This window comes from Lacerta agilis, chromosome 12 (genome assembly GCF_009819535.1).
Source record: "Lacerta agilis isolate rLacAgi1 chromosome 12, rLacAgi1.pri, whole genome shotgun sequence".
In the NCBI taxonomy this organism is placed as follows: domain Eukaryota; kingdom Metazoa; phylum Chordata; class Lepidosauria; order Squamata; family Lacertidae; genus Lacerta; species Lacerta agilis.
The window spans coordinates 6,885,736-6,912,695 of NC_046323.1; the positions used below are offsets into that span (position 1 = coordinate 6,885,736).

Consider the following 26,960-nt stretch of genomic DNA (forward strand, 5'->3'; position numbering starts at 1 on the left):
TTTCTCCCTAATAGCGCTCGCGTCCCCGCCTGCCTCAACTGTCAAGAGAGAGAGCTCGTGGGGCCAACGGCCGCTCATCTCGGCGGTTGGCGGTAGCGCATGCGCGCGCGCGCCTTCGCAGAGCAGACGGAGAGGGAGAGAGAGGAAGGCGACCGGCTGAGAGGAAGACCGGCGTGAGGCTGTGCGGGGTTCTTGCCCGCCTCCGGGACCTGAACGTAAGGCTCCTTCTCCCTCTCGGTTTCCCCCTCACCCCGCGAGGCCCGGAGCGTGGCGAGAGGTTTCTGCCGCCATGGACAAGAGCGCCGTGGCCAGGATGGGAGCGGTGGCCAGCGCCAGCGTGTGCGCCCTAGTCGGCGGGGTGGTCCTGGCCCAGTACATCTTCACCATAAAGAAGAAGACGGGCAGGAAGACCAAGATTATAGAGATGGTAGGAGCGCGCCGAGGAGGCGCTGTTTACTCCGGAGTAAAGCCCTGCTGCTGTCGCAGCGCTTCGAGCCGTGGCTTTTCGTTTTTTGTTTTTTCCCTTCTCGCAGTCAAGCGGTGTATAAGTTTTCTGAAATAAACAAATCAGTGGTCTCCCGTCCCACTCAATTTGGGGACACTTGCTTCTGGACTGACCATGCTTAGGCGTCAGTTTATTTGGTTAGCTGCTGGCCACATGGAAATTAGTGGAGCTTCCTGGGCCTGTTGGAGGTTTTTATTGTTATTATTACCCTTAACATTATTATTTTTTAAAATGTGTATACCACCCTTCACCCGAAGATCCCAGGGTGGTTCACAACAGAGAAATACAAAATGGGAAATGTAGTAAAACAAAAACAAACCAATATCCCCACCACCACCACCACCACCATTAAAAACCCATAGAATGATAATGGTTCAAAAGTATCTGGATATATAACCTTTACAAGCATTTATTTGGAAGTATGATCAGAGTTGGAGATGCTTGTGAGCAAGTGTGCATAGGATCTGGCCGTAATCTTGTACAGTACTGTACTCATTTTGTTAGGGAATGAGGTTTATTGAAGCTGGCAAGGCTCACTTCTAAGCAAAATTGGTGTGGCCCAGCACTGTGCATGAATACTTCAAAAGTACTCCTTAGTGAATGTTCCGCCTAATGTGGATTGCATTGGGTGTCCGTATGCACATAATTCTTTCCAGTAGCACCTTAGAGACCAACTGTGTTTGTTCTTGGTATGAGCTTTCGTGTGCATGCACACTTCTTCAGAGACACTGAAACAGAAGTTACCAGATCCTTAAATATAGTGAGGGAGTGGGGAGGGGTATTACTCAGAAGGGTGGTGGGAATGGGTGATCAGCTGATAGGTGTGGAAAACCTGTTGACGACTCTTAACGGCTGCAATTAGTCTTGCAGGGAAAGGCAAGGGGTGAGATGGCTAAAGATAGCTTTGTTATGTATAATGAGATAAGAATCCAATGTCTTTGTTCAGACCAGGTTTCTCCATGGTTTTAAGTTTGGTGATTAGTTGCTTCTGGACTGACCATGCTTGAAACCCTTAATGCTCTCCTGCAAAAAGGAAAAGCACCCACCCACAACTGAGAGACCCCAAGGAGACGAGGTTTAAGCTGTATCAAGCCTCTAACAAGACCTAACACAGCCCGTCTCTGACAATATCACAAAATCCACAATTGCAGCCAAAATATAATTTGTGCATTCTATTCCTTGATGTTGTTAGGTAAGTTTGATTCTACAGAAGAAAATATAATTGCAAAGGTTGAAGCATCCACAGCATAGATTATAGCTTTTATTGGGTCTCCCTATTTAATTGTTCTACTTGCTCTGTGCCTCCCAGGTTTCATTATTATGCAGGCATCATAATACTGTACAGTGGTACCTCGGGTTACAAACGCTTCGGATTACAAATGCTTCAGGTTACAAATTCCGCTAACCCGGAAGTAGTTGCTCCAGGTTGCGAACCTTGCCCCAGGATGAGAATGGAAATCTCACGCCAGTGGCGTGGCAGCAGCAGTGGGCCCCGTTAGCAAAAGCGTGCCTCAGGCTAAGAACGGTTTCAGGTTAAGAATGGACCTCCAGAACAAATCAAGTTCATACCCCGAGGTACCACTGTACTCTGTAGTTAATTTAGGGATACCCTCAGTCTTCTTCTGTGCTTGAATTGTGTATGTACTACTTAGTTTCTGAAGAGGCAAAATTCTACAGTGGTCAGAAATGGAATAATCAATAATGTATATATTACATTAGCTTATCTGTGTGTGCTTCTGAAGCTTGTTTGTTTTCCCATATTAGTAGACTAGTTCCTATAGAAACAGTAATGTTGTGACGGAACACAAAGAATATGCTGGCATAGGCATGGAACAAAGTCATAATGTTAGAAAAAAGAACATAGACTTTCCTTAAAGAAATCACAATTGTGCACTGTTTCCTTAAACTTCACAATTCTTTGGGAAGTCAGTAAGTAACACTATTTCCAGATTGATGAAATCAGGAATAACAGTAGGATGATTTACAACTTAGCAATATTCATGATTATTTTAGTGGGCCTTACTTCTAACTGACTCAGTTCAGACACCATGCCAAAGATTAGCTTGTGATAACCATGATTTTGAACCCACACTATAGTTAAAAGATTTCAGTAAAGGTAAGGGACCCCTGGATGGTTTAGTCCAGTCAAAGGCGACTATGGGGTTGTGGTGCTCATCTCGCTTTCAGGCCAAGGGAGCTGGCATTTGTCCACAGACAGCTTTCTGGTCATGTGGCCAGCATGACTAAACCGCTTCCGGCGCAACAGAACACCATGATGGAAACTAGAGTGTTTCAAACATACAGGTACATTCAAATTGTTTTTTGGAGCTGTTTTCATGTTCTGTCTGTTGGCACACCAAGGCTGGGTACCCTGACCCCTGATGGTGTAGCAATGTCTGTAACTTTGTTTTGTCAATTCTGATGCCTCACTAGGCCATATATAAGTTTCTTAACCTTTCTTCTTGTTTGGGCAGCATGCTAAAACATAGTTTTGTGTAATCTGAATGAGCTAGGGTGAGTCTTGGTTCATGTGTCCCTCTCAGACAATCAGAAGGAAAACTTCAGAGGTTTTTACTTAACCATGATTTGTTTTATAATCTGGACCAACAAACCATCATTTATGTAAACTTTTGTTCGTTTAAAACAAGCCAACCTTTAGCCATAGTTCAACATAATCCATGGTTTACAGTTTGGCTGAAACAAAATTGTGACTAATGAGAAAGAGAAGTAAAGCTTTTGAATTCCTCGTGGCAGCCCTGAAACGAGAAGGGGAAGCATATGAGCCCACACCTCAACTAGTTCATTGACAACATGCTTAAACCAGGGGTGGGATACATCTTTCAGCCTGAGAACCACATTTTGTCATGGACAACCTTCCAGGGTAGTTTGCCAGTGTGGGTGGGGGCCATAGGCAAAATGTGAGTAAGGTAATGATGTGACTCTTTGTATAGTAAGCTACATTCATGCCACAGAAAAGTCAGCTGTTTCTACACACACACACACCTGCATCCTGGTAAGCAAGAGGAATTATTGCAGGTCAAGGATACATTCCAGCTATGCAAAACGCCCATGAAGGGTGTTAAGTGGGATCAGAGAGGGGTATTGCCTGGGGTGAGCCCTGAGGTCATTTGGCCCCAATTCCAGAGGTTTCCTACTCCTACAGTAAACCTTTGTTTAGCATAACATCCAGACATAAACATTGTTTGGTGTGATTAGGATTATAATTGTTTTAAAAGCTGAACAAGGGTTTGGAAGAAGTAAATGCTGCCATATTATGAAGCCAGAATGGGATAATTTTTGTTAGTGCTGAAGGACTTTCGTGCCTAGAGATTGTGACTGCAGACTGTTGTGATAGACAAGTGTATCTGAAGAAGTGTGCATGCACACGAAAGCTTATACCAATAACAAACTTAGTTGGTCTCTAAGGTGCTTCTGGAAGGAATTTTTGTTTGTTTCGACTACAGCAGACCAACACAGTTACCTACCTGTAACTACTATAGCTGGCTATTCATTATTTCTTTGCTTATTCTTTCTGCTCTTTGGAGTTTTAACCCAAAGAATGTTCTGTTGGACGTTTTTCTGATTAGCATAGGAAAAGGAAAGCCTGGACATATCAGATTTGTTTGTTCTTTTCTTAAATAAGTACAAGGTCCGCTTATGGTTCTTTGTGCAGGATTTAACTTACCACCATTAAAGGAAGAATTGGACCTATTTTTAACTTCATGCTAGTTTTGAAATAATACAGGTTCTGGAAACTCAGCCCTTAAATTCAGTGAAGCTTCATTCTTGGTAAGAAATGTAGGAGTGTAGCTTTAGAAAGCCTTGGAATAAAATTGCAGTAGGAGGCCTAATGGCACCCTTTGCCCTGTCCTAGTTTCTCTGTAAACTGATGCTTCCTAGCATCTTGATAGTTATCACAAATGTGCTGACTAATAGTTGCAATTTGAGTCACAAGTGAGAAAGGTCATTTTGTTGGATGCATGTTGATCCTAGTATCCCAGCACTTATTCCCATGTTTGCTGACTTTTGCAGCTGTACAGTTATTTGCAGTGTTAGTGGAGCTATGGGCATGAAAAAAATCATTAGTTACGTTTAACTTGTGTTTTGAAATGTTTTTCTGTTTAATTTGCTCTGAAGCTGTTACACGGAACTGATTTCTTTATAAGAAACCGAGCTTTTATGTTCATTTTTCTTGATTCATAGTAGTTCAGTGTAATCCCAAATAAATTATGCCAAAAAATAATATGAAAACTAGATAGGATGAGCAAATTGTGTGTGTGTGTTTACTTACACACACACACAATAATTCTGTCCAAACATTTCACTTCAGTTATTCTAGGAATAATATATTCTAGGCATATAACTGGATTTTGTTTGTTTTGATCTAGGGTTGTTTTCGATTGATATCAAGTGGTAGTCTAACTCAGTGTACATGTATTGAAATAATGAGCAATTAAGCCTAGGGTTGTTAAATATAAATTTATTTGTTTATATTTATTTAACAAAATTTGTATTCCGCTCAATTGTAAAAAAAACTCTGGTTTTTTTTACAAAAGTAATACATGAATTTGAATATAAATTGCTATTTTGTTTGATACTGAACATATTTTATAAGTGTTGAGATTTAGATTTTTGCTGAAGCACTTTGGCCTTGATCTTGCCAATTCCTTTCATAAAGTCCATTGAGTTCAATGTTTACTTTGAGTATAACATGGTTGTATAGAGTGGTACCTTGTTTTGAGTCCAGGATCCGTTCTGGAGCCCTGGGCGCTTGACAAAGTGCCATTCTGTGCACGCACGTGAGCGCTTTTGCGCATGCGTGAAGCACAGTTTAGCGTTTCTGCACGTGTGCGAGCAGCAAACCCAGAAATAACCTGTTCCAGTACTTCTGGGTTTGCTGCGGACGTTCCATGAAATGGACGATAAACGGGGTGGACTCACTACGAGGTACTACTGTATCACCCTTCAAGTTTAGTTTATGGTCCAGAACAGGGGTAGGCAACCTAAGGCCCAGGGGCCAGATGTGGCCCAATCACCACCTCAATCCGGCTCATGGACGGTCCGGGAATCAGTTTTTTACATGAGTAGAATGTTTCCTTTTACAGTATTTAAAATGCATCTCTGGGTTACTTGTGGGGCATAGGAATTTGTTTATTCTCCCCCCCCCAAAAAAAAATATTCCAGCCCACCACATGGTCTGAGGGACGGTAGACCGGCCCACGGCTGAAAAAGTTTGCTGACCCCGGTCCAGAACATAGTTAATCCTTACGAAGTATCCTTACTCCTATAATAATTTGTGCTTTTCATGTTCTTGTGGTTGCTGTCCAAGGTAGAGCGTGTGCTTAGAGAGTCTTCAGATTTTCTTCTCCAAGTTGTTACCAATTCTCCAAATAAAATAACTAGGATAAATTGGAAAGTGCCATCAGAAATGTGAAGGAGTCAATGTTTTTATATGCTTATTTCCAGTATAGTTTTGCAGATTTGAAAATGTGTGTGTGCATGCTTGTGGGTAGATGTAAAAGGTAAAGGTGAGGTAAAGGGCCCCAGGATGGTTAAGACGACTATGGGGTTGCAGCGTTCATCTCACCTTCAGGCCAAGGGAGCCAGCTTTTGTCCAGAGACAGTTTTCTGGGTCATATGGCCAGCAGGACTAAACCACTTCTGGCACAACGGAACACCATGACGGAAACCAGAGCGCATGGAAATGCCATTTACCTTCCCACCGCAGCGGTAGCTATTTATCTACTTGCACTGGCATGCTTTTAAACTGCTAGGTTGGCAGGAGGGGAGCTGTAGAAATGCCTACACTCACCAGGAAGAGGAGGTGAGAAGCAATGGCAGCAGGAGGAAAGCAACAAACGCAAAAAAGTGTCTTTCCTCTTTGTTCCATGCCACCACAGTTTCTTGACTTCATTTTCCTGGGCCTGGTAGAAGGACCTTTCTATGGAAGCCTGCATGGAATACTATGGGGGGGGGGGGAAATCATATAGTTAAAATAAAACATACTATAGCTGTTACAACCCACTTCATAAAATCTAAGCAAATCAGGAGTTTTCAGTTTCTCTGAATATCCATGGGTAAATACAGTAATTCTTCAGTGTCCTTCTTTTGATTAATTATCTTATTCATTAGCTGTTCTAACGTGTTAATTTCACTCCTTATTCAATAACTTGTGATAAAGTGAGATCATTCCACATAGCTGATGTCTTTCTTGCCTCTAGTGTACCAGAATATTGGTTGTCATGGTTATTATCTATGGGTTCTGTCCTTACATTCACTCAGTGTACCAAGATACTGGTTCCAAACATTTTTTCTCTACTGAAAAGGGGTTTGCTAATGTTCACACACTGATGCTAGTTTAAGAATTGATTTAGACAAAAAAAATCAATGGAGAATTTTCTCCTTTGCTACCACATAAGTCAGTTTTACACAGAATGCTTTAGGTTTAACCCCAGCAAGTGCTGACTCTGTGTGCATTGGACAAGCCAGTCAAGCAAAAGTGGTGAGTCCCCTCTTCAGGTCCTTCCCACAGCCAGAGGATTTAGGGTTGTGTTGTTTGTACTCTGGTCATTTGGTGCTGATTTTGAATGTCATTTCAAATCACAATAAAAATATATATCCATGATAAAGTGAGAGCTGTTGATGTATTTCAACTTTGTCAGTACCAATATGGACTAGGGGGCCAGGGAAGGGTTGTTACTGACACCTCCTTCACTAGGGACCAGTTTGTATGTGAGCTGGGTTTGAATGTTTGTATTTGGTGTTGGGCCAGAGAGACATATAATAATTCTGTTGGTGTTCTAGTGACCCCACTGCCCATCAGTTTCCTTTCCTGGACAGGATGAGCTGGTCTCAGACATTGTGTTGGAAACCCCCAGGACATTTCACTGGGACAGTACTTACACCTGGGCCACTTTAGGGTGATCTGCTTGGAATTTCATGGCTGCTGTGACAATCCTAGAGCTCTTTCAATGTCACCAGCCCAACACGTATTGTCGGACACACTCTTGACCTAGTATTTTTGACTGTGTAGCAGGTTTGATGTCTGAAATGGTAGTGGTTCTATAAACCTGTCATTACAACTAGACCAATTCCTCAGACATTTGGGTCGACAATAGCTTTCCCCCTCTGCAGAGGTGATGGGCCATTAAGTTGGTCTGCCACCAGATATTTATGGAATATGATGGATTCCTGGACATTTTGGGATTTTTCTTTTGACATGGCTGCTGGTCTGAGATGGAAAAAGGCTGTTGACATCTCTCTCAAGCACCCTCCCCTGCCTAGCTAAGTTTGTGGTTTAATAGAGGACTGGGGGCAATAAAACAAGCAGAATGGTAGCTAGAACTACTGTAGTACTGTCAACATGTAAGAGCATGTTATCAGGCAGGAAAACAATCTTACCAACCTTCATTTAATCCTTCCAATAGAAGATTTTTTTTAGTGCTGATGGAGCTATTGCATCTAGTTGCTGGGGAGGATATGCTGGAACCCTTGAAGGCCTGCTGCGAAACATTAGCAAGGCACTTTGAGCATAAAATTGCTCATATTTACTCTGACTTAGACACTGTCCTTGATACAGTTATAGAAGTGACCAGAGCACCATCTGGTCCAATTTTATAGGATCTGTTTCCATTGTTGCAGGCTTAGGATATAGACACGGTGGTTGGAGAAATGTGCCTATCTTGGCTTCTTTTTTCGAATCAAAGAGGATTGCCTAGGTGGATCCACAAGGTTACAAATATTTCAGTGAGAGAGGTGTTGTGATGAATGCTGAAGTGCAACAGGGTAGAAGATACTGAAGATGCCTAGGCAAGGCAGAAAGGCAAACTCCTAATACTACACCAGATCTGGTCAACTCAGTGGCGTTATATTCCTTGCCACTTCAGGTGCTGATGCTTGCACACCAAGGTTCGTTTGCTGTGCTTAAAGAGGGCTTTCCAGCCTGAGTGCACACAGTGCCAGATAGGTCACCATGAGGTTTCTGGTTGATGCCATGAAATTTTTTTTGATTTAGCTTTCCATATATACAGGTGAAACTCAAAAAATTAGAATATCGTGGAAAAGTTCATTAATTTCAGTAATTCAACTTAAAAGATGAAACTAATATATGTGATAGACTCATGACATGCACAGCGAGATATGTCAAGCCTTTATTTGTTATAATTGTGATGATTATGGCGTACAGCTGATGAAATTCCCAAATTCACAATCTCAGAAAACTAGAATATTAAATGAAATCAACAAAACAAGGATTGCAAATAGAACAATACTGGACCTCTGAAAAGTAGAAGCATGCATATGTACTCAGTACTTGGTTTGGGCCCCTTTTGCATCAATTACTGCCTCAATGCAGTGTGGCATGGATGCTATCAGCCTGTGGCACTGCTGAGGTGTTATGGAAGACCAGGATGCTTCAATAACGGCCTTCAGCTCTTCTGCTTTGCTCCGTTTCATGTCTCTCATCTTTCTCTTGGCAGTGCCCCATAGATTCTCTATGGGGTTCAGGTCAGGCAAGTTTGCTGGCCAATCAAGCACAGTAATCCCATGGGCATTGAACCAGGTTTTGGTACTTTTGGCAGTGTGGGCAGGTGCCAAGTCCTGCTGGAAAATGAAGTCAGCATCCCCGTAAAGCTCGTCTGCAGAAGGAAGCATGAAGTGCTCCAAAATCTCCTGGTAGATGGCTGCGTTGACCCGGGACTTAATGAACCACAGTAGACCAACACCAGCAGATGACATGGCTCCCCAAATCAACACAGACTGTGGAAACTTCACACTGGACTTCAAGCATCTGGCATTGTGTGCCTCCCCATTCTTCCTCCAGACTCTGGGTCCTTGGTTTCCAAATGAGATGCAAAAGTTGTTCTCATCAGAGAAGAGGACTTGGGACTACTGAGCAACAGACCAGTTCTTTTTTTCTTTAGTCCAGGTAAGACACTTCTGACATTGTTTCTTGATCAGGAGTGGCTTGACAAAAGGAATATGACATTTGAAGCCCATCTCCAGGATCAGTCTGTGTGTGGTGGCTCTTGATGCACTAACTCCAGCCTCAGTCCACTCCTTGTGAAAGTCCCCAACACGTTTGAATGGTCTTTTCCTGACAATCCTCTCCAGGGTGTAGTCATCTCTGCTGCTTGTGCATCTTTTTCTTCCACACTTTCCTCTTCTGCATAACTTTCCATTAATGTGCTTTGATACAGCACTTTGGGAACATCCAACTTCTTCTGCAATTACCTTTTGAGGCTTTCCCTCCTTATGGAGGATCTCAAAGATGGTTTTCTGCACAACTGTCAGGTCAGCAGCCTTTCCCATGATTGTGATTCCTACTGAACCAGACTGAGAGACCATTTAAAGGCTCAGGAACCCTTTGCAGATGTTATGGATTGAGTACTGCACCTTTTCACAATATTCTAATTTTCTGAGATTGTAAATTTTCACAATATTCTAATTTTCTGAGATTGTGAATTTGGGGTTTTCATCAGCTGTATACCATAATCATCACAATTATAACAAATAAAGGCTTGACATATCTTGCTTTGCAGGTCATGGGTCTATCTCATATATTAGTTCCACCTTTTAAGTTAAATTACTGAAATAAATGAACTTTTCCACGGTATTCTAATTTTTCGAGTTTCACCTGTATTGCATCATAATAAGAATTATTCTGCAGATTTGTGGATCTGTATGGTTCTGAAATTATTTGATATATAGTAGAGGCAGAGTCTTTGCTAAAGTCTCACACCCTGGTTTAAAGCAGTTTTAATGGTAGTCAGCTTTAGGAAAAATTACTTCATAATAACAACAACAGACTTTCAAATAAGGGGTGTGATGCGTTGCTGTAGGTTTTTCCAGTAACTTTGCCTTGCTGTGGAAAATGTTCAAATGGAAACTCCTAGTATTATCTCTTATTGGCCATATAGACCTAGCCATGAAACAGTAACTTCTTAAGCATTTTAACCTTTACCCTCAATCTACCCTGACCTCAGTTTCTTAAGTACTGTATTCACTTTTTTTCCTTTGGTGCCTGTTCAGCTTTATGTCATGTAGTTTTATCATTCCTTGCAGCTGACACAGTTAATTTGACACTCTTGAAAAACTTTAATAAGTGTTACTTTAAGGAAGCTAATATATACACAATGTTAGACATTTTACAGGTTATATATATGGATGTGTGTTAAAACCTTGCCATGAACAAGCTGCATACTTTTCAGAAGAACCTCTGTGCCATGTTTCAGTTAAAGCATTCCCACAGATAAATTATAAAACCAGTATACTTCTCAAGTATTCCTTTTGTTGGGGACATCCCTGATTTGATCCTTATGTCTCTGCCTCTCATTATTCTTGGAACAGACAGTTGAACAGCTGTAGACTTTAATATTGAAAGACACTGGCTTTGTAGAATGTATTGCTTCATTTTGTTCTTGATAGAAAATCTGATTCCACATTTTGGAGAAATTTTCCTCCTTTATTGTGGCAGAAATACTAATAATAGTATATGGGCAAATCCCCATACAAAAATAATTTAACTGAGAATTTAATTTGAGAATAAATATCCTATTTAAATTAGATAATTAAAATAATTTGGTCATCTTTAATTCAGTTAACAAGTTGTAAATATTCAATATTGCCTTTAAAAACAGTAGAAAAATCACAGGATATAGTCACAATGAATACAGAACAATAGGTTGACATGGTGCTTCTCAATTTACTGTTATAACATACTTGATTACAGAGATATACCTGCTTTTATGAAAAAAAGGCATAAATAACACCCCTATTCAAACTTCACATCACGAGGAACAGTTTTTGCATATTTTATGCTGCCTTTGACAACACAATTAAAAATGAACTAATTCCTATTTAGTTCTAGTAGGTGGAGGGCGCAGTCAGAATCCCAGGTTATGTAGGAAATATTTGGCATAAGAATACAGGAACTTTGCACTGCTGCTGTCAAAATTCAGATTACATTTTTATTTTTATAATATAAACTATTTACAATGAGGAGGTGATCCTCTAATGCCACTGTTCTTCAACCTTGGGTCCCTAAGCAATGTTGGACCACAACTCATGTAATCTCTGACCACTGGCTAAACTGTGTGGGGATGAGAGTAGTTTAATCCAACATTTGGAGACCCTACATCTGGAGAACATTGCTCTAACCCTAGAAATGTTCCCATTTGTTTTGTATCTGTTGAAAGCTGATTAGGCCTTCTTCTGTCTTCCATATTCAAGCCAAGCAACCTTCTTGACTTCTGTCTCATGACTCTAATTAAAACATCTAAAAGTACGTATCATAATTTACCTCATGTGTGAATGCTGTGGGTGACTTAGACATCATAAGACAGAAATGTTGTTTACTCCAGTAAGTCTCAGTAGCATGTTGATAATTCATGGCTTGAATTCTTTAAAATGATAAAATGGAATTTGGTTTCCACATAAGCACTTTGCTCTTGTTACAACAGTCCTAATTTGCCTGCTGATCAGTCAGAACTACCTGATTGTTGAGGTTCTGGGGTTCTGTTGTTGCTTTCCCATCTGATCATCTGTAAAACTGGCAGGCTGGATTGTTATGCCGTGCCTTCCTAATGTACGTCACAGGGCTCGGGTTTTTTGCTCAGGGATTAGTCAGGCTGCTTTTGGAAACGCCCTCAGCTGTACCTTGTGCTGCTATATTAGTGTTTACTTAGCTGGAAGAATTTTCTTTTGGCTGCTGCAGCTGCCTCAGCAAGCTCCTCCGGTAAGTTGTAAACAGAGCTTTGGCTTTTGAGCCAGTATTGCCAGCTTTTTGCAGGTTTATCTTATTTTGATAGCTTGCTGCAAATTCTAAACATCATGCAATTCAATCCTGTCCATGTTTACTGAGAAGTAAGTGTGTTTAGCGGGGCTTACTCCCTGGTATATTTGCATAAAATTGTCATTTTAGTTTGTAATCCTCTGCTCGCTTACCTTGAAGTAATCTCCATTGTACACAGTGCAACTTGCTTCTCAGTAAACATGCTCAGGATTGCTCCATTAGCGTTTTTAACTATGAATAGAACAAATGCATGGATTTGTGGGTTGACCCAGATTGTTGAAATCTGTTTATAGATCAGAATGTATAAGAATAAATCTGGAATTATGTAGATTAATCTCTGTGTATACTTTGTTTATACACACAAATACTGACAGTTGAATAATGTGGCAGACCATTTCTTAAGCGGTTTGCTTGGTTTTTGTTGGCAGCCTGTATGCAAGCCCTGCATCTCTGGAGTCTGCTTGTCACCTGTGCTGTTGCAGTAGGAAAGCATCAAGAACAGAAGAAGCCAGAGTGCCCTAAACTCAGCACACAGGTACTCCCCCTTAAAAAAAGGAAAACTCTTGACAACTCTATTGCCCAAAAGTAACCACAGTCCAGACTTCAACACTTTTTATTTTTAATTTTGTAAGCGCTGCAGATCCAAAGTTCAAAATGACTTCAGGTCTAGAGAGTTTTCTAGCACCAAAAGATGTTCTGAGTAAGACTCTTTAACTGTAGCAGAACGACTTAGCAAGCATCCTTTATCGAGATGCAGTTTAATGTGTTGCTTCATCTCTATATATGAAGACCTTCTAGATTTATTAAGCTTAGTTTTCATGCAACCACTTTGTTATGCTTGGGTCTGAAGTACATTTCCATCCATTGCATCATGCCAGCAGTTGAAAAGAATTTAGTTGTAGCAAAATGTGTGTGACTGTTAGTGTATCAATAACATGCAGGCAGCAGAAGTTAATGCTGTAACTTATTTGTGTATGTTTTAGTTCAAGAATGAGATAAATGACACTATCAGGTATGTTTCTTAAACAGCTAAAGCTCAGTGCTTTTAACGTGCTGTAGTAATTGTCATTAAATGTTTTGTCTACTAAACCTGAGAGAGAGCTGATAGTTCTTTCTCATTTAACTGAATATTACCATCACTGCAAAAAAAACACTTTAATTTCTTACCTTAATAAGTTATTTTTCGTACATAGACAATACAAATAGTAACATACATCCCTATACAGTACACCTATAACTCCCACAATCTGCAACCATTTTATCCAGTGTTCCAGGTTGATGTGAGTTGTAGAGTCTGACAACATCTGCATACTCAGGGTTGAAGAATACAGTGTCTGGATTACAAAGCTGTTCATAGCTTGGAATACTGGCTATTTTTTTGAAACTTAGTCTGATCCCAAACATATTTGAAACTAAGACCCATTCCATTTTTTTCTAAGGTTACTGTCTTGTAACCTGATGATTCTATTCCCAGCCAGGGCATCCTGGGGCAGATCAGTGATCAAAAGTTGTCCAGCTCTATCACACTTTCTATTATAAGCAAGGGGAGAATGCCTTGTTGCCTTTAGCTGCAAAATTCTCACATTGGTTGCTGAGGTCCACTGTCCCCTACACTACAGAGGGCCTGCAGCAGTTCTGCCCTAAGGAACTCATTGCTTATAGGGGACTCCCCTCCTCCAATTATGTACCACTAAAGGTAGTGAGAAAAACTCCCAGCAGTATATATAGCAGGGGACACAATCCAGCCCCATTCTTTGCAACACAAAGGCAGCACAGAACTCCTAAATTACAGCACAAATTTTGAAACTGCATAGATCTTAATTTGTTGCCTTATTTATATTAACCATGCCTCACACCATAAATGCAACTAATTGTTACTTTTCATAATTAATCCTTACCACATTTCCTAAGCTGTATGTGGTTTGTATGTAGAATGTTTTAATTCATATCTTTTAGAAGGAAAAAGGCAATGAAGTTCTTCCTGATAAGAAGTTCTATCAAAACTGGAAATAGTTCATGTAGAATAGAAATTAAATTAGCTAGCTTTTTCAGAAGGTTGTAAAGCAGCTCTTTACTTTAAATAAATACCGATAAACAGACTTGGCAATGCTGTGGGAACTTTATATACCAGTAGAGTAGGCTTACATGGCTATCTGTTTATAAATATACACTGTTCTGTTGTTTGCTGTTCTTAGGAGTCTTGTTTCAAGGTGTTTCCAAAACAGTGTAATGAATAATTGTAACTGACAATCTTTTAAACTTAGATAATTGTACTTCATATTATATTTGCAACTAATGTTCTTCAGCATACTGTATTTTTCCGTGTATAAGACTAGGGTTTTTTTCCTTAAAAATAATGTCAAAAATTTGGGGGTGTCTTATACATGGGGGCGTCCCATGGACGGAAAACTACGGTACATAGTATATTATGGGTATAAAATTTTAGCACCATGTAATTAGCACTGAAAGACATGCCCCCCTGTCACTCTTGGAACAGATGGAAAATTCTGTTCCATCAGACAGCAGGTTCTCCTATCAGAAGCCAAGTATGAATGTTTGCTTTGTTAAAAGAGATATCTGAGCTAAGAATCTGAAATATTTCTGAATGAGAGGTTTATCTTAAACATTAAATCACATAATTCAGAATATATCTGTTCTTTTAACAGTCTTACCAGCAAAACGTACTGTGCTGTTCTGATGCACACTTACTTGGGATGAGCATAGGATTGCTTTTTTAATCAGTTAAGGGCAGTTTTAGGAAAATAAAATTATTTAATATTGGGGTGCGCAGAGATCAGTGATATGAAGACATAAGCAATTTACAGTCCAGATAACCTTATTCTTACTAGTCTTTCTGCGCCCTGCTATCTGCAATCTTTAACTAGCGGTGCCATTTGTCCTGTATAACTGTAGTTAAGCAGAGGACTGCAAGTACCTCAAGTACTGTAATTATTAACAAAGTAGAGCTTTGTTTATGACAACATTCTTGTGGTACTACTAAATCTTATGTTAGCGCTTTGTGGCAGACCAAATTGGCTTAATGTCTCACTGAAAGGAACCTTAAATTTGCTTAGACTTATTCAAAGTTGACATGTTTGGGGATTGATTGAGTATAAATAACTTTTCTACTTTCAGCGGACAATAAGTATATATGAGTGCCAAATAAATTACTTAATAATTTTCCTCAGAGTTTGTTCACCTAAGTATGCTCTATATTGTCAGAAATTAGTGGCTTAACTTTTAAGAGTGGGTAAAAGCATTCCATTCTTTTCAGTGAATAGACTGTTACTGTATTTATGCTGACAAGATAATTTATTTAAGGACAGAGATACTTCTTGAAATCAGCCCTAGCACTGGGAATTTTAGTTAATGCAAAACATCTTTACTATCAAGAAACTACCACATAGAAAAATATAGTGGAAGCAATGAAATAGGGCAGAAGCTTAGTTCATTAAAATTGCAGGTTAAAACCATAAGGTCCGTCTTCTGCATTTTCTTTTAAAACTAATTTCTCGCACAGAAAGATCTAAAGATTGCATTGGGACTTAAAGTGATATTTCTCCTTTGTACATACAACTCAGCTATACAGCTGCAAATAAAACATTTTAAGTGTGTTGTAAAGTGCATTATACAAATGTGACACTAGATGGCAATGGTGAACCAATGGGAAATTCAGTATATTTTTCAAAACGTTTTTAACAAAAGCATTTTCACAATGTTTTTTATATGTGTGTAAATTCCACCTTAGCTTTCCAAGCCTTCTAGTTATTTTGCTTTTTATACCATGTTTGTGCAGCTTCTTATATCAGTACTACCTTCCTTAGGTGATTTTCATAACGCAATATTCATAAATAAACTAGTCGTTTTGGATTATTTTCTTTCTGACAAACAATTTTATTTTTCCTTAATAAACAAAAAATAGAAAATAACTAAGTAAATTTGCATGGTGTTTATATGAAGTTCACCCTGTATCAGTGTCATCATTTTTTAAAATTAGGATCAATTAAATACTGCTACATGCATACTCCAGTTTGGGTTCCCACTGGTATATGCTATTAAGGTTAAAAAACAATAGGGCTTGTTGTCTGTTACTGAGCAATAGCTTATCAACCAGGTACGTAGATTTCAGCTTATTGTGACAAAACACACAACTCACTTGTGACCCTCCTAGAGGATTTTCAACAAATACAGATTTCGTCCCCTTTAAGATTTATATACCACTTGATTGTAATAAAGCCTCAAAGCAATAAAACAATAACATTATCAGCAAAAAGCAGTTAGAGCAAGTATTTAGAACATTAAAAAAATGAAAACAGCTAGAATCAGATTAAAGTGCATGATAGCTTCCACATGTCTGGCTAGCCTTGGCTAAACAAAAATGTTTTCAGGAGACATCAAAAAGGTGCAATGAAGGCACCCAATGTCAACTATGGAGGGGCAAAGTTTTGTGCCCAGTAGCTTCTGTATTGGATTCTACTTCTGTATGTAGCTTAGCCAGAATGGCATGCCTCAACCAAGATACCTTCATAGCTGTGTCAGCAACACATATACTGTCTTAAGTATACACGTATTTAAAACTGAGTCATTAAGCAAATGGATGCCATTCTTTGAGAGACAGGAAGCTTGTCATCCTTTCTGAAAGGATGTTGCCATGATGAAATTGTACTGTTCCAGCTCTTATCTCTTGGTAGTAGTTCTTCCCTAGCTATGTTGATTACATTGGTGATAGGACAAGAGAATGTTTGGTTGCTTTGTCCACTGGAAATAATGTGGGTTGATCAAAACATATCCCCCAGGTGAGTTGCTGCTTTGGGGATGACCTGGGAAGCCTACTTGCTTCTTCTAGTCTTTCCCATGTTACGCACAAGAGTGCTGCCTATAAGCTTTAGGCTTTGAGTTATGCAAATCATTACCATCTGCAGTCTGCACTACATATGTTGACTCTGTGACTTTTTCCAAATGTGCTACATGGTCTGTCAGGGACTCTATAGAGCTGCGAATGCTGTGTGGCCTATGGGGATCAGAATCCTAGGATAGGTGCGAATATGGGGGAATATGGGGACTTGTGTTTATACTCATGATAGATCGGGGTTGAAACTTGATATACTGTATTTTTTCACTCCATAAGACACACTTTTTTCCTCCTAAAAAGTAAGGGGAAATACCTGTGTGTCTTATGGAGCGAATGGTGGTCCCTGGAGCTGAATTGCCCAGGGGCCAAAAGAGGATCATGCTTTTTATTTTACAAAGAGAAAAGGGGGTGTTGAAAGGACCCTGCTCAGCAGCTGATCAGCAAGAGATCGGGAGAGAGATAAGAGTCCCGGCTCCCTTTCAGCCCCGCCCTCTTGCCCAGGCCTCCATTGTTGAATGTGCTGCAGAGGGAGGTTGTTTGTTTCCCCAGCGACATGTGACTGGCTGATTAGATTATCTGTCTGGAAACTGTAGAAAAGGCTCCCTTTCCTTTAGAAGCTGCAGAAATGTGAGTTGAACCCCATAAAAACTGGGCTTTTCCTCTTTGCTTTTCCCCCTTTGCAAAAGGAGCTTTGCTTTTTCCCCTTTGCAAAATAAGCTGCAAAACTTTTACCTGATCCTCAAAAAACCAGGGCTTTCCCTTTGCAAAAAAAAGCTGCAAAACTTTTAGCTGATCCTAAAAAAATCAGGGCTTTTAGAGGAGGAAAACCAGGGAAAAAAATTTCCTCCTCTAAAAACGAGGTGCGCCCTATGGAGCGAAAAATACGGTAACTTCTTTCTTGCCAATGCATGCAATTATGCTTTCGAAGCATCTTCCAAAACTATGATAAAGCTTTGAGGCCTGCCACTATACAACACGTTTATTCAGTCTGTATCTAACAACATGGTAAAAGCAGTAGTGACTTTGTGCTTCATATCCTCACCAGTTGCAAATTGCTTATAATTACAATAGAAAGTAATGAGTTTTGTGAATAAATGTACAGATGTACAGATGTTTTGATAAGGATTTATATGAATGTTGACGTAAGCACACCCATCATTTTCCCTTCCTATAAGCCTGAAATCCACAGAACTTGTGAAATGCTCTATTTTATAAAATTAATATCTACCTCTTGTTCACGTTTTCTAGATGCCAGAATTTCAGAAGAAAACGGTCCATATCAGGGACCCAGAAAGGGTGGAAGAAATTATCTGTGGTCTCATCAAAGGAGGAGCTGCGAAACTTCAGGTGAAGACTAAAACACATTTGTAGAAATTAACAATCATGTAACTGTTGTTTAGCAAAGTCAGAATCTCAAAATATATACAGACATTTACTAGATCCATAGTAAATGGATCTACATTTGCTTGCATTATAGGGATGAGCCTAGACTTGTATGCTTCCTCCGCCACCCCTAATAATAATAATAATAAATTTATTATTTATATCCCAGCCACTCTGGGCGGCTCCCAACCGAATATTAAAAATACAATACAGCATTAAACATTAAAAACTTCCCTAAACAGGGCTGTCTTCAGATGTCTTTAAAAGTAAGATAGTTGCTTATTGCCTTGACATCTGCTGGGAAGCGCCAGTACCGAGATGGCCCTTTGCTTTTGGCATGACCATGAGGAGGAGGATGGAGTATTTTGCCTCTAGTTTAGACTAACTGCAGCTTTGTATTACATCTGAACCCTAAATTGTGTTTAATCTAAGAAATGGTTTACTAAAACAATCTACATTCACAACTCATTGTTTGAAGTTTGCTTGTTTTTGTAAACCATAGTTAAAACTAACCTCAGTTTGTCCTAGTGCTGATATTGTGCTAAGCTGTGGTTAGTCAAACATGGCAGCAAAAAGTTCCAAACTCCTCCTTGCAGCCTTTCCAGAGGGGGAGCACGGAAACTCAGGGTTCACACACACTTTTCCTCATAATGCTACACTATGGTATAGCAAGAACTACATTAAAAAAACCAGCCATTTAATATATATTTTATTAACTTTGTCCCTTGCTCAAATTCTAGGCATTTAACATTTGTGCTCATGATTTATAATTTGTTTCATCTCCCTTTTACAGATAATTACAGACTTTGATATGACACTGAGTAGATTTTCCCACAATGGCAAAAGATGTCCGACATGTCATAGTGAGTACTGTTTATTGTTTATGAGAAATTTTAGTTTGATCAAGATCCAGGCTGCAAACATCTATCTGCTCACCAGGTAGAAAGCTCCATTGAACTCATTGAAATTTCTGACTAGGCCTCTCTAGAATTTATGGATTGTATCCAATGCTCTGTGTGATTTGCTTTCATTTCCTCTTCCGAAATCTACTCCAGAGGGCTCCCCACCCCCTGAAATGAATTTTGAAGACCCCCCAGGGGGCTAGAGGGAAAACAAAGGAAGAGGAATTCTATTGCAGGTAAAGGTAAAGGGACCCCTGACCATTAGGTCCAGTCACAGCTGACTCTAGGGTTGTGGTGCTCATCTGCTTTATTGGCCAAGGGAGCCGACATACAACTTCCGGGTCATGACTAAGCTGCTTCTGGCAAGCCAGAGCAGTGCACGGAAACACTGTTTACCTTCCCGCCGGAGTGGTACCTATTTATCTACTTGCACTTTGACATGCAACTGCTACGTTGGCAGGAGCTGGGATCGAGCAACGGGAGCTCACCCCGTCACGGGGATTCGAACCGCCGAACTTCTGATCGGCAAGCCCTAGGGCCTAGGCTCAGTGGTTTAACCCACAGCGCCACCCGCGTCCCTTCTATTGCAGGTAGGAAAATTCATTGCAGCAGTGGAGCTGGAGCATTAGATATGGTCTGTTGTATATTTAAGTAGATATTAGAATTATAATACAAGGTGATAATCAGTATTTGAGCCTAAGAAGTCCCCTCTCTCCTCTGCAATAACTTTAGTAATGTTTTTCTTCCCTTGCAGTTTTGTTCATGACAACTCTGTATGCATATTATGCAAATATGGGGTGGAAGATCCTCCTTTAATGAAAATAGTTGGACTTAATGATTTTCAAAAGGAGATCTTTTGATGTCTGTAGCTCTTTTTAACACACTGATTTTAATATTTGCTTTATAACTTCTTAAACAAATAGCATTGTTAGTTTTTTTTAACAGGTTAAAACTATTGTACTGATTTAGGGCAAGTTAGAATCTTGCATTGTTCTAATAACATTCTGTACATCTTTTAGACATCATTGACAACTGCAAACTTATAACAGATGAATGTCGCAAAAAGGTAATTCTAAAAGTTACTTATATGCCCCTTTTTATGGCCAATTACAATACTTGTAAACGATTACTCCCAATTACAACACTTGTAAACGATTACTCCACTTACCTCAAGCTTAACTTCAAATTATCTCACGAGTGTGCTCTGTTGGCCCCACTTTTTTCTCTTTACTCAAAGTGTGTTACACTTATCTCCCAAATGAAAATAACATTTTCTGCATCTGATGGTGGACTTCAGTACATAACAGTTTATGCCACAGTGAATTCCAAACCCTTGGTATGTTGCACAGGATGCAGAGGTGGTTTTCCTCCACTCATCCCAAAGCAGTTCCACTGGCCTTCACCCATGATGTGATACTGCATCACTGCTCTGGCATGGAACTGTGTTTTGCCTGCCGAAAGTACAGGTGGGCAGAACTACCACTGATGGGATGGCTCAAGCCCCTTCTCATTTGAGACTTTCAGCAGGAAAACACAATGAGAATCCCAGGATCCACTGGATTCCAAACTGGCCCTTGATGGCATTGGGTCAAATCAATATGCCAACTCCAGAGCAATAGTGCTATGGATGCCGATGGCACTCTGCTATGCCCATAGCTGTCAACTTTCCCGTTTTTTTAAGGGAAATTCCCTTATTCTGAATAGGATTCCTCGCAAGAAAAGGGAAAAGTTGACAGCTATGGTCATGCCCCACTGCTGTCCATCCAGGATTACGATTACTCAGCCTGTTTTTAAGGTGCCAAAAAACCCTCTGGTATTTTTTGTGTCTTTTGTGTTTTATTTCTTATTGTTGCTTTGTTAATTTGTTTTTCAGCCATAAAGCAAAAGTCTTTAGCTGAAATAGATTTTTAATGTGGAGGGTGAATATTTCCTGATCTTTTTACTGAAAAGCTTTAGCACTAGGGCAGCAGCAGCAGTCTTCCATTGTGCAGAGCATTGCTTCGCCACCCAAAACCAGGAAATTATTCTTATACACATGATAACAGGAAATATACAAGGATTAAAGTAGCAAATTTGTTTAGATTATTTGATCAAAGCACAAAAGTTGTCATCATGGAGTACAGCATATACAGAATGTCTGACCTTTTCTTTTTTCAGTTATACCAGTTGAAAGAAATGTATTATGCTATTGAAATTGATCCAAGTCTTACAATTGAAGAGAAGTATCCTTACATGGTTGAGTGGTGAGTTTTCTGTAATAGCAAACTTTTACATCTTAATTGTTAGATTAACTTGATTACTGAAGCACATTACACTGAAAATTGAAAATGAATTCCAAAATTTATAACGAATTCCAAAATTATATTGCATGAGTAGACATTTACTGTTTTGGTAAAACAATAGTGGGCCATTATGTACAAAAGGCATAATCTAGTAGTTAGATTTCTCTCAAAAGGGTTGCCTGAGTTATGCCATGGAGTTTCCAACCCCCTTCTTTCTGACAGCAGCTGTCAAAATTCAAGGCAACTGCGTAAAAATCTTCCAATGTTGTTCAAGAATTTGTGATCAGGAAAAGGAGAGATAGTGTGCAGCTTAAATGGCTCTTTAGATATGTGATGGGGAATTTATGGCACAAAGGCCATGTGTGGCCTTCTGTGTAGTCCTATGCAAAAATTCAGTTTAGACCTGTTAAAGGAGGAGACAAATTGAAAAAGCTGAAATAGATGTACGAAGATTGGGGGAGAGGGTGGGAATCCATGCAGTTGTTTTTAATGTGGTTAATTGTTTAGCAGTCAATCAAAGTAGGATTAGTGAAGCTCTCTAAAACACTTTATGCACTTCGTTGGTTTTGATACCATTTGGTATAGTACTATTGCAGTGTCCTTGAAGCTGGTTATATTATTGTTAATATCTGATTGCATTGGAAATGTTTATCATATGTGACTCAAGATTATATATTCTAACTACTTGATATTGATTGATATGTTTTAATGATTGATTCTATAGTGATTTGAAAATGTTGCAATGTCCTTATCAAAATGAATTATTTGGATTTCTATGTTAGCTTTTGAAATTAATTAGCATATACAGTGGTACCTTGGTTCTTGAATGTAATCCGTTCCGGAAGTCCATTCGACTTCCGAAATGTTCGAAAACCAAGGCGCAGCTTCCAATTGGCGCAGGCACCCCGGAAACAATAGCCAACAGCTGCATCAGACATTCGGCTTCTGAAAAACTTTCGAAAACCAGAACACTTACTTCTGAGTTTTCAGTGTTCAGGAGCCAAAATGTTTGAGTATCAAGGCATTCAAGAACCACTATAGACTGTTGTTATAATGATTTATTGATTTGCATTTTTTGCTGTCATGTTGTGACCTGCTTTGTGTGCATTTATGTGAAGAAAAAAGCATGGAAATTAAATAATAAAAATAAAATACTTCACACCTAGGACTCTAGGATATTATGCTACAGATTTCACTTTATTACATTAAAGATTGGGCTGGCACATTGTTTGTTTAACTTTGGCTATTTTATCGAAATATCTGTAGTGCCTATGGTTCTCAGAATTCCAAAAGTGCCCCCAAAAAGTCGGCAACCCTGTCTTGAAACATTCCTTTTCCAATAAGAGAGTGTGAATTTTTACCCTACTTGAACATGAATAACATGTTTTTGGTGTTTATTTTAGGTACAACAAATCACATGCTTTGCTTATTGAACAAGGGTTACAAAAGCACAAACTTGCCGAAATTGTGAGGGAGTCTGATGTTATGCTGAAGTAAGTAAGAACCTAGTACTCTGTTTCTCTAGTTTTGTAAATGTGGCATATCAGATTTTAGGAAGGGGTTTCTTCATTGGGAATTACAGAAATGGAAAGCTGTTAGAATTTTTTTTAAAAAAATTGGATTAGCAGGCTAGTGTCTCCCCTTCCTTGCACTACTTAAGCAGGATGCTTGAGTTCCCTCTCTTCTCTAGCCATACACCTTTTGGGTTGAAGTACAAGAGTCTGATATGCAGCCTTTACTTATCTTCATGCCCTCTAGCCTGAGGAATAGGAAAGTAGATGTTGCACAAGCTAGTTAATTTTTTTTAAATTCCTTATCTTGTTATTTTTACAGATAAGGTGCAGCAGGAATTCCTGCTACACCCTTGCTTTTTGAGAAGCAAACTGTTTTATGTTTGCAAAGTAGAATGACCTGAAGGACATGTTGCTCAAAAGAGAGCAGATATTTGATAAAGCATTTTTCTTAATATTTTTATTGATTTTAATGCAAAACATCATCTTCGATCAAATGTTTTAGATTTTGAAACCATAGATAAATAAACTTTCCATTAAATAAAAAAATATGCACCAGCATCTTGCCTATTTCATAGATATTTAAGGGGGAGAATATGTTAAATTTCTGTTTTGGCAATAAAAAAAAATGTAATAGTATCAGGATTTAGTTCCTTTTCTAAAAAAATAAATCTGCTTTTACAGAGAAGGGTATGAGAATTTCTTTGATAAACTCCATGAACATAATATTCCCGTATTCATATTTTCTGCTGGAATTGGAGACATCTTAGAAGAAGTCATTCATCAAGCAGGTGTCTACCATCCCAACGTCAAAGTAGTTTCCAACTTCATGGATTTTGATGAGAATGTAGGTATAAACATATCAAATGCATACTGTTAATTCATTGCAACACATCCTATACTACTAAGGAAGTAGCTTCCGACTCGAGCATTAAAATGGGCATTTCCTATATTAAAGTCAATCATTAGGTCTGGTCCAAAAGCTTCAGTTGGTGCAGAATGCATCAGCCAAACTGCTGATGGGGTCACATGACTGGGTGACACCATTGGCTGCCTATATACCACTGAGCCAGGTCAAAGTATTAATTTTCAAGTATTTTTTAAAAATGTATTGGGTGTACAGAATAGATTGGTTAGAATCAATTAAGTAACTTAAGTCTGTTGAGTTCAGTGTGTCTACTCTGGATATTAAGACTAAATACAGTGGTGCCCCGCTAGACGAAAATAATTCGTTCTGCGAAAATTTTCGTCTTGCGGAGCGGCAATGACAGCCACGCTCCGCAAAACGAAAAAAAAAGACGAAAATTTTTCGTCTTGCGAGGCAGCCCCATAGACTTTTTCGTCTAGCGAGGCATTCGTCTAGCGGGGCACCACTGTATTAGACTATATTCAAAGTGGAAGAGGACACAAGGTTTCCTAGAGTGAATAAATGAGTTTCCTTTGAATAAAGCATTATTCTCACTATGATAAGCATCATATAATTGAAGTTGGTTGAAAGAATAAAGCCTCTTGGAAACATTCTAAAGAGACACAGAAGGGACACTTGTTAATTTGCTAAGACCATTCTTCGAACTCACCGTTGTCGTGTTTAACAGGGCGTATTAAAAGGATTTAAAGGGGAACTGATTCATGTTTACAACAAACATGATGGCGCCTTGAAAAATACAGAGTACTTCAAACAATTAAAGGACAACAGCAACATCATACTGCTTGGAGATTCTCAAGGAGATTTAACTATGGCAGATGGAGTGGCAAATGTTGAGCATATTCTTAAGATTGGGTATCTCAATGATAAGGTAAGTCTTTGTCTCTTTGATAAGCATAATGTCCATAATATTAGATTTTATGGTCATCTATACCTTTTTCTAACACAGAATCTGTTCAAGGGTAGAAGCTTAATACATTCAAACCTCGGATGTTGAACACAATCCGTTCCGGAACACCTTTCGACTTCCGAAATGTTCGACAGCCAAGGCGCAGCTTCCGATTGGTTGCAAGAGTTTCTTGCACTCAAGTGGAAGCTGCGTCGAACATTCAGGTTCCGAAAAACGTTCAAAACCCGGAGCATTTACTTCCAGGTTTTTGGCATTGGGGAACTGAAACATACGATAATGGAGGCATTCAGGAACCGAGGTTTGACTGTACCTTGCATTACTGTTGCCTGCCTCACTATGCACTGGTTTTCCTGTTTTAGTTTTTCTTGATCTGGAAATTCATTTTCTCATCTGATATGGTAACACCTTAGGTTAGGACTGTTAAATGTACTGCTTCCTGCTACAAAAGATCCTAAAGCAATTTACAGCAAATGTAAATGTATAAATAATAAAATTACATAAACATACTTAAAACATGGTCTAGCATCCAATCATTGGTCATTTTCAAAGACCCAAGAAACAAGAATGTATTAGCCTGACACCAAGACACTGACAACATTGGTTTGGGGTGGTCCTTCCTAGTGACAGCATTCCCTATGTAGTATATCATAGAGGTCAAATCTGACAACTGAATTAAGTGCAGCAGCTGAAAGAAAGGTTTTATGGAATGATTTGTTTGAACCAGTCCATTATTACCCCATAATACAGAACAAAAAAAATATTTGTACAGGCGACTGATTAACATGCGTCCAAAAGACATGATTGCACAGAGCACCGAACCCAGAAGTGACTGAAAATGTCACAAAACACATCACTAAAAGGACAGAACAAGGGCAAGGTGTGCTTATATGTGCTCCACTGATGCTCGTGGGGGGCGGGAACGGAAATGTTTGTATATTGATCAACCCTGATACTTATTTTTACTTATCTACTCCTCAGAGATCCTTATTAACTCATAACCTAGCCTAAGTTCAGCAGTCACATCTCATACCTCCTTGACTCCTAGTATGGTTGTAATATAAAAGCCACAGATTGCATTGTATTTAAGTAAGGTTTTTTTGTTTTATTTTTACAAAATACAGCAGTGCTTCAACCTGACTGTATGTGCTAAATAGTTTTTGTGTGCAGTATGTATTCAGGGTAGCAAATCATATTTTGCTTCTCAAAATTATGGGAACAGGGTTGAATCCTTGGTACTTTAAAGGCCTTTCCAGTGTTCTGAAATCTGGTTGCAAACATCTTTGAATACACCACCTACATTACTTAGTAAAAGAAAAAAACAGATAGCGCCACTTTCCTTTTAAAATGGTGTTGACTTGGCAAATTGTAATATGTTTCTTGATGTTTGACTTTTTCTGACATTTGGGTTTTTCTTTGCATTCCAAAACCTAGGTTGAAGAATTGCTGGAGAAATATATGGACTGCTATGATATTGTGTTGGTGAAAGATGACTCTTTAGATGTGGCCAACTCAATCTTACAAAAGATTCTGTAAAGAGCATCATTGGAATTTGATTGTTTTCCTCTTGATGAAGGCAGTTGGACAAATCAGCATGCCTGTGCTATCTTAGAATATCAGTCTTGATGCTGTTTTGTATGGGAGTCACTTTATTTGTAAAGTAATATACTGTATCCATGATCTTCTGGACACTCACCCCCTCCCCATCACTTTTAATGGAACCCCTTATTTATTCTAATGGATAGGTTGTATGGATAACTGGAAAAGAGTTCCTTCAGTTTATATTCATGCACAATAAAGGGATGTTTTCAGAGTTTGTGGGACTGTTGTAGAAAATGCACGAGAAGCATGGTGAATAAGCACATGTGCAGGTAACTGACTTGATTACAGTTCATAAGTTGC

General features: G+C 39.2%; 1 protein-coding gene across 5 annotated transcripts; it reads left to right on the plus strand.

Annotated features, from left to right (window-relative positions):
• Window positions 1-92: 92 nt before the first annotated feature.
• On the plus strand, window positions 93-26,871 carry NT5C3A (5'-nucleotidase, cytosolic IIIA). 5 transcript variants are annotated; one of them, XM_033165330.1, is made up of 10 exons: window positions 111-215; window positions 12,725-12,831; window positions 18,397-18,495; window positions 19,325-19,394; window positions 20,453-20,499; window positions 21,591-21,676; window positions 23,119-23,208; window positions 23,911-24,073; window positions 24,822-25,022; window positions 26,493-26,871. In XM_033165330.1, the coding sequence occupies exons 2-10, from the start codon at window positions 12,730-12,732 to the stop codon at window positions 26,592-26,594; spliced, it is 960 nt and encodes a 319-aa protein (XP_033021221.1). In that variant the 5' UTR covers window positions 111-215; window positions 12,725-12,729; the 3' UTR covers window positions 26,595-26,871. The 5 variants fall into 5 exon arrangements, with proteins under 5 accessions (XP_033021222.1, XP_033021221.1, XP_033021217.1 ...); XM_033165329.1 differs by lacking the exon at window positions 111-215 and adding an exon at window positions 297-427; XM_033165327.1 differs by lacking the exon at window positions 111-215 and adding an exon at window positions 12,117-12,239.
• Window positions 26,872-26,960: the final 89 nt, after the last annotated feature.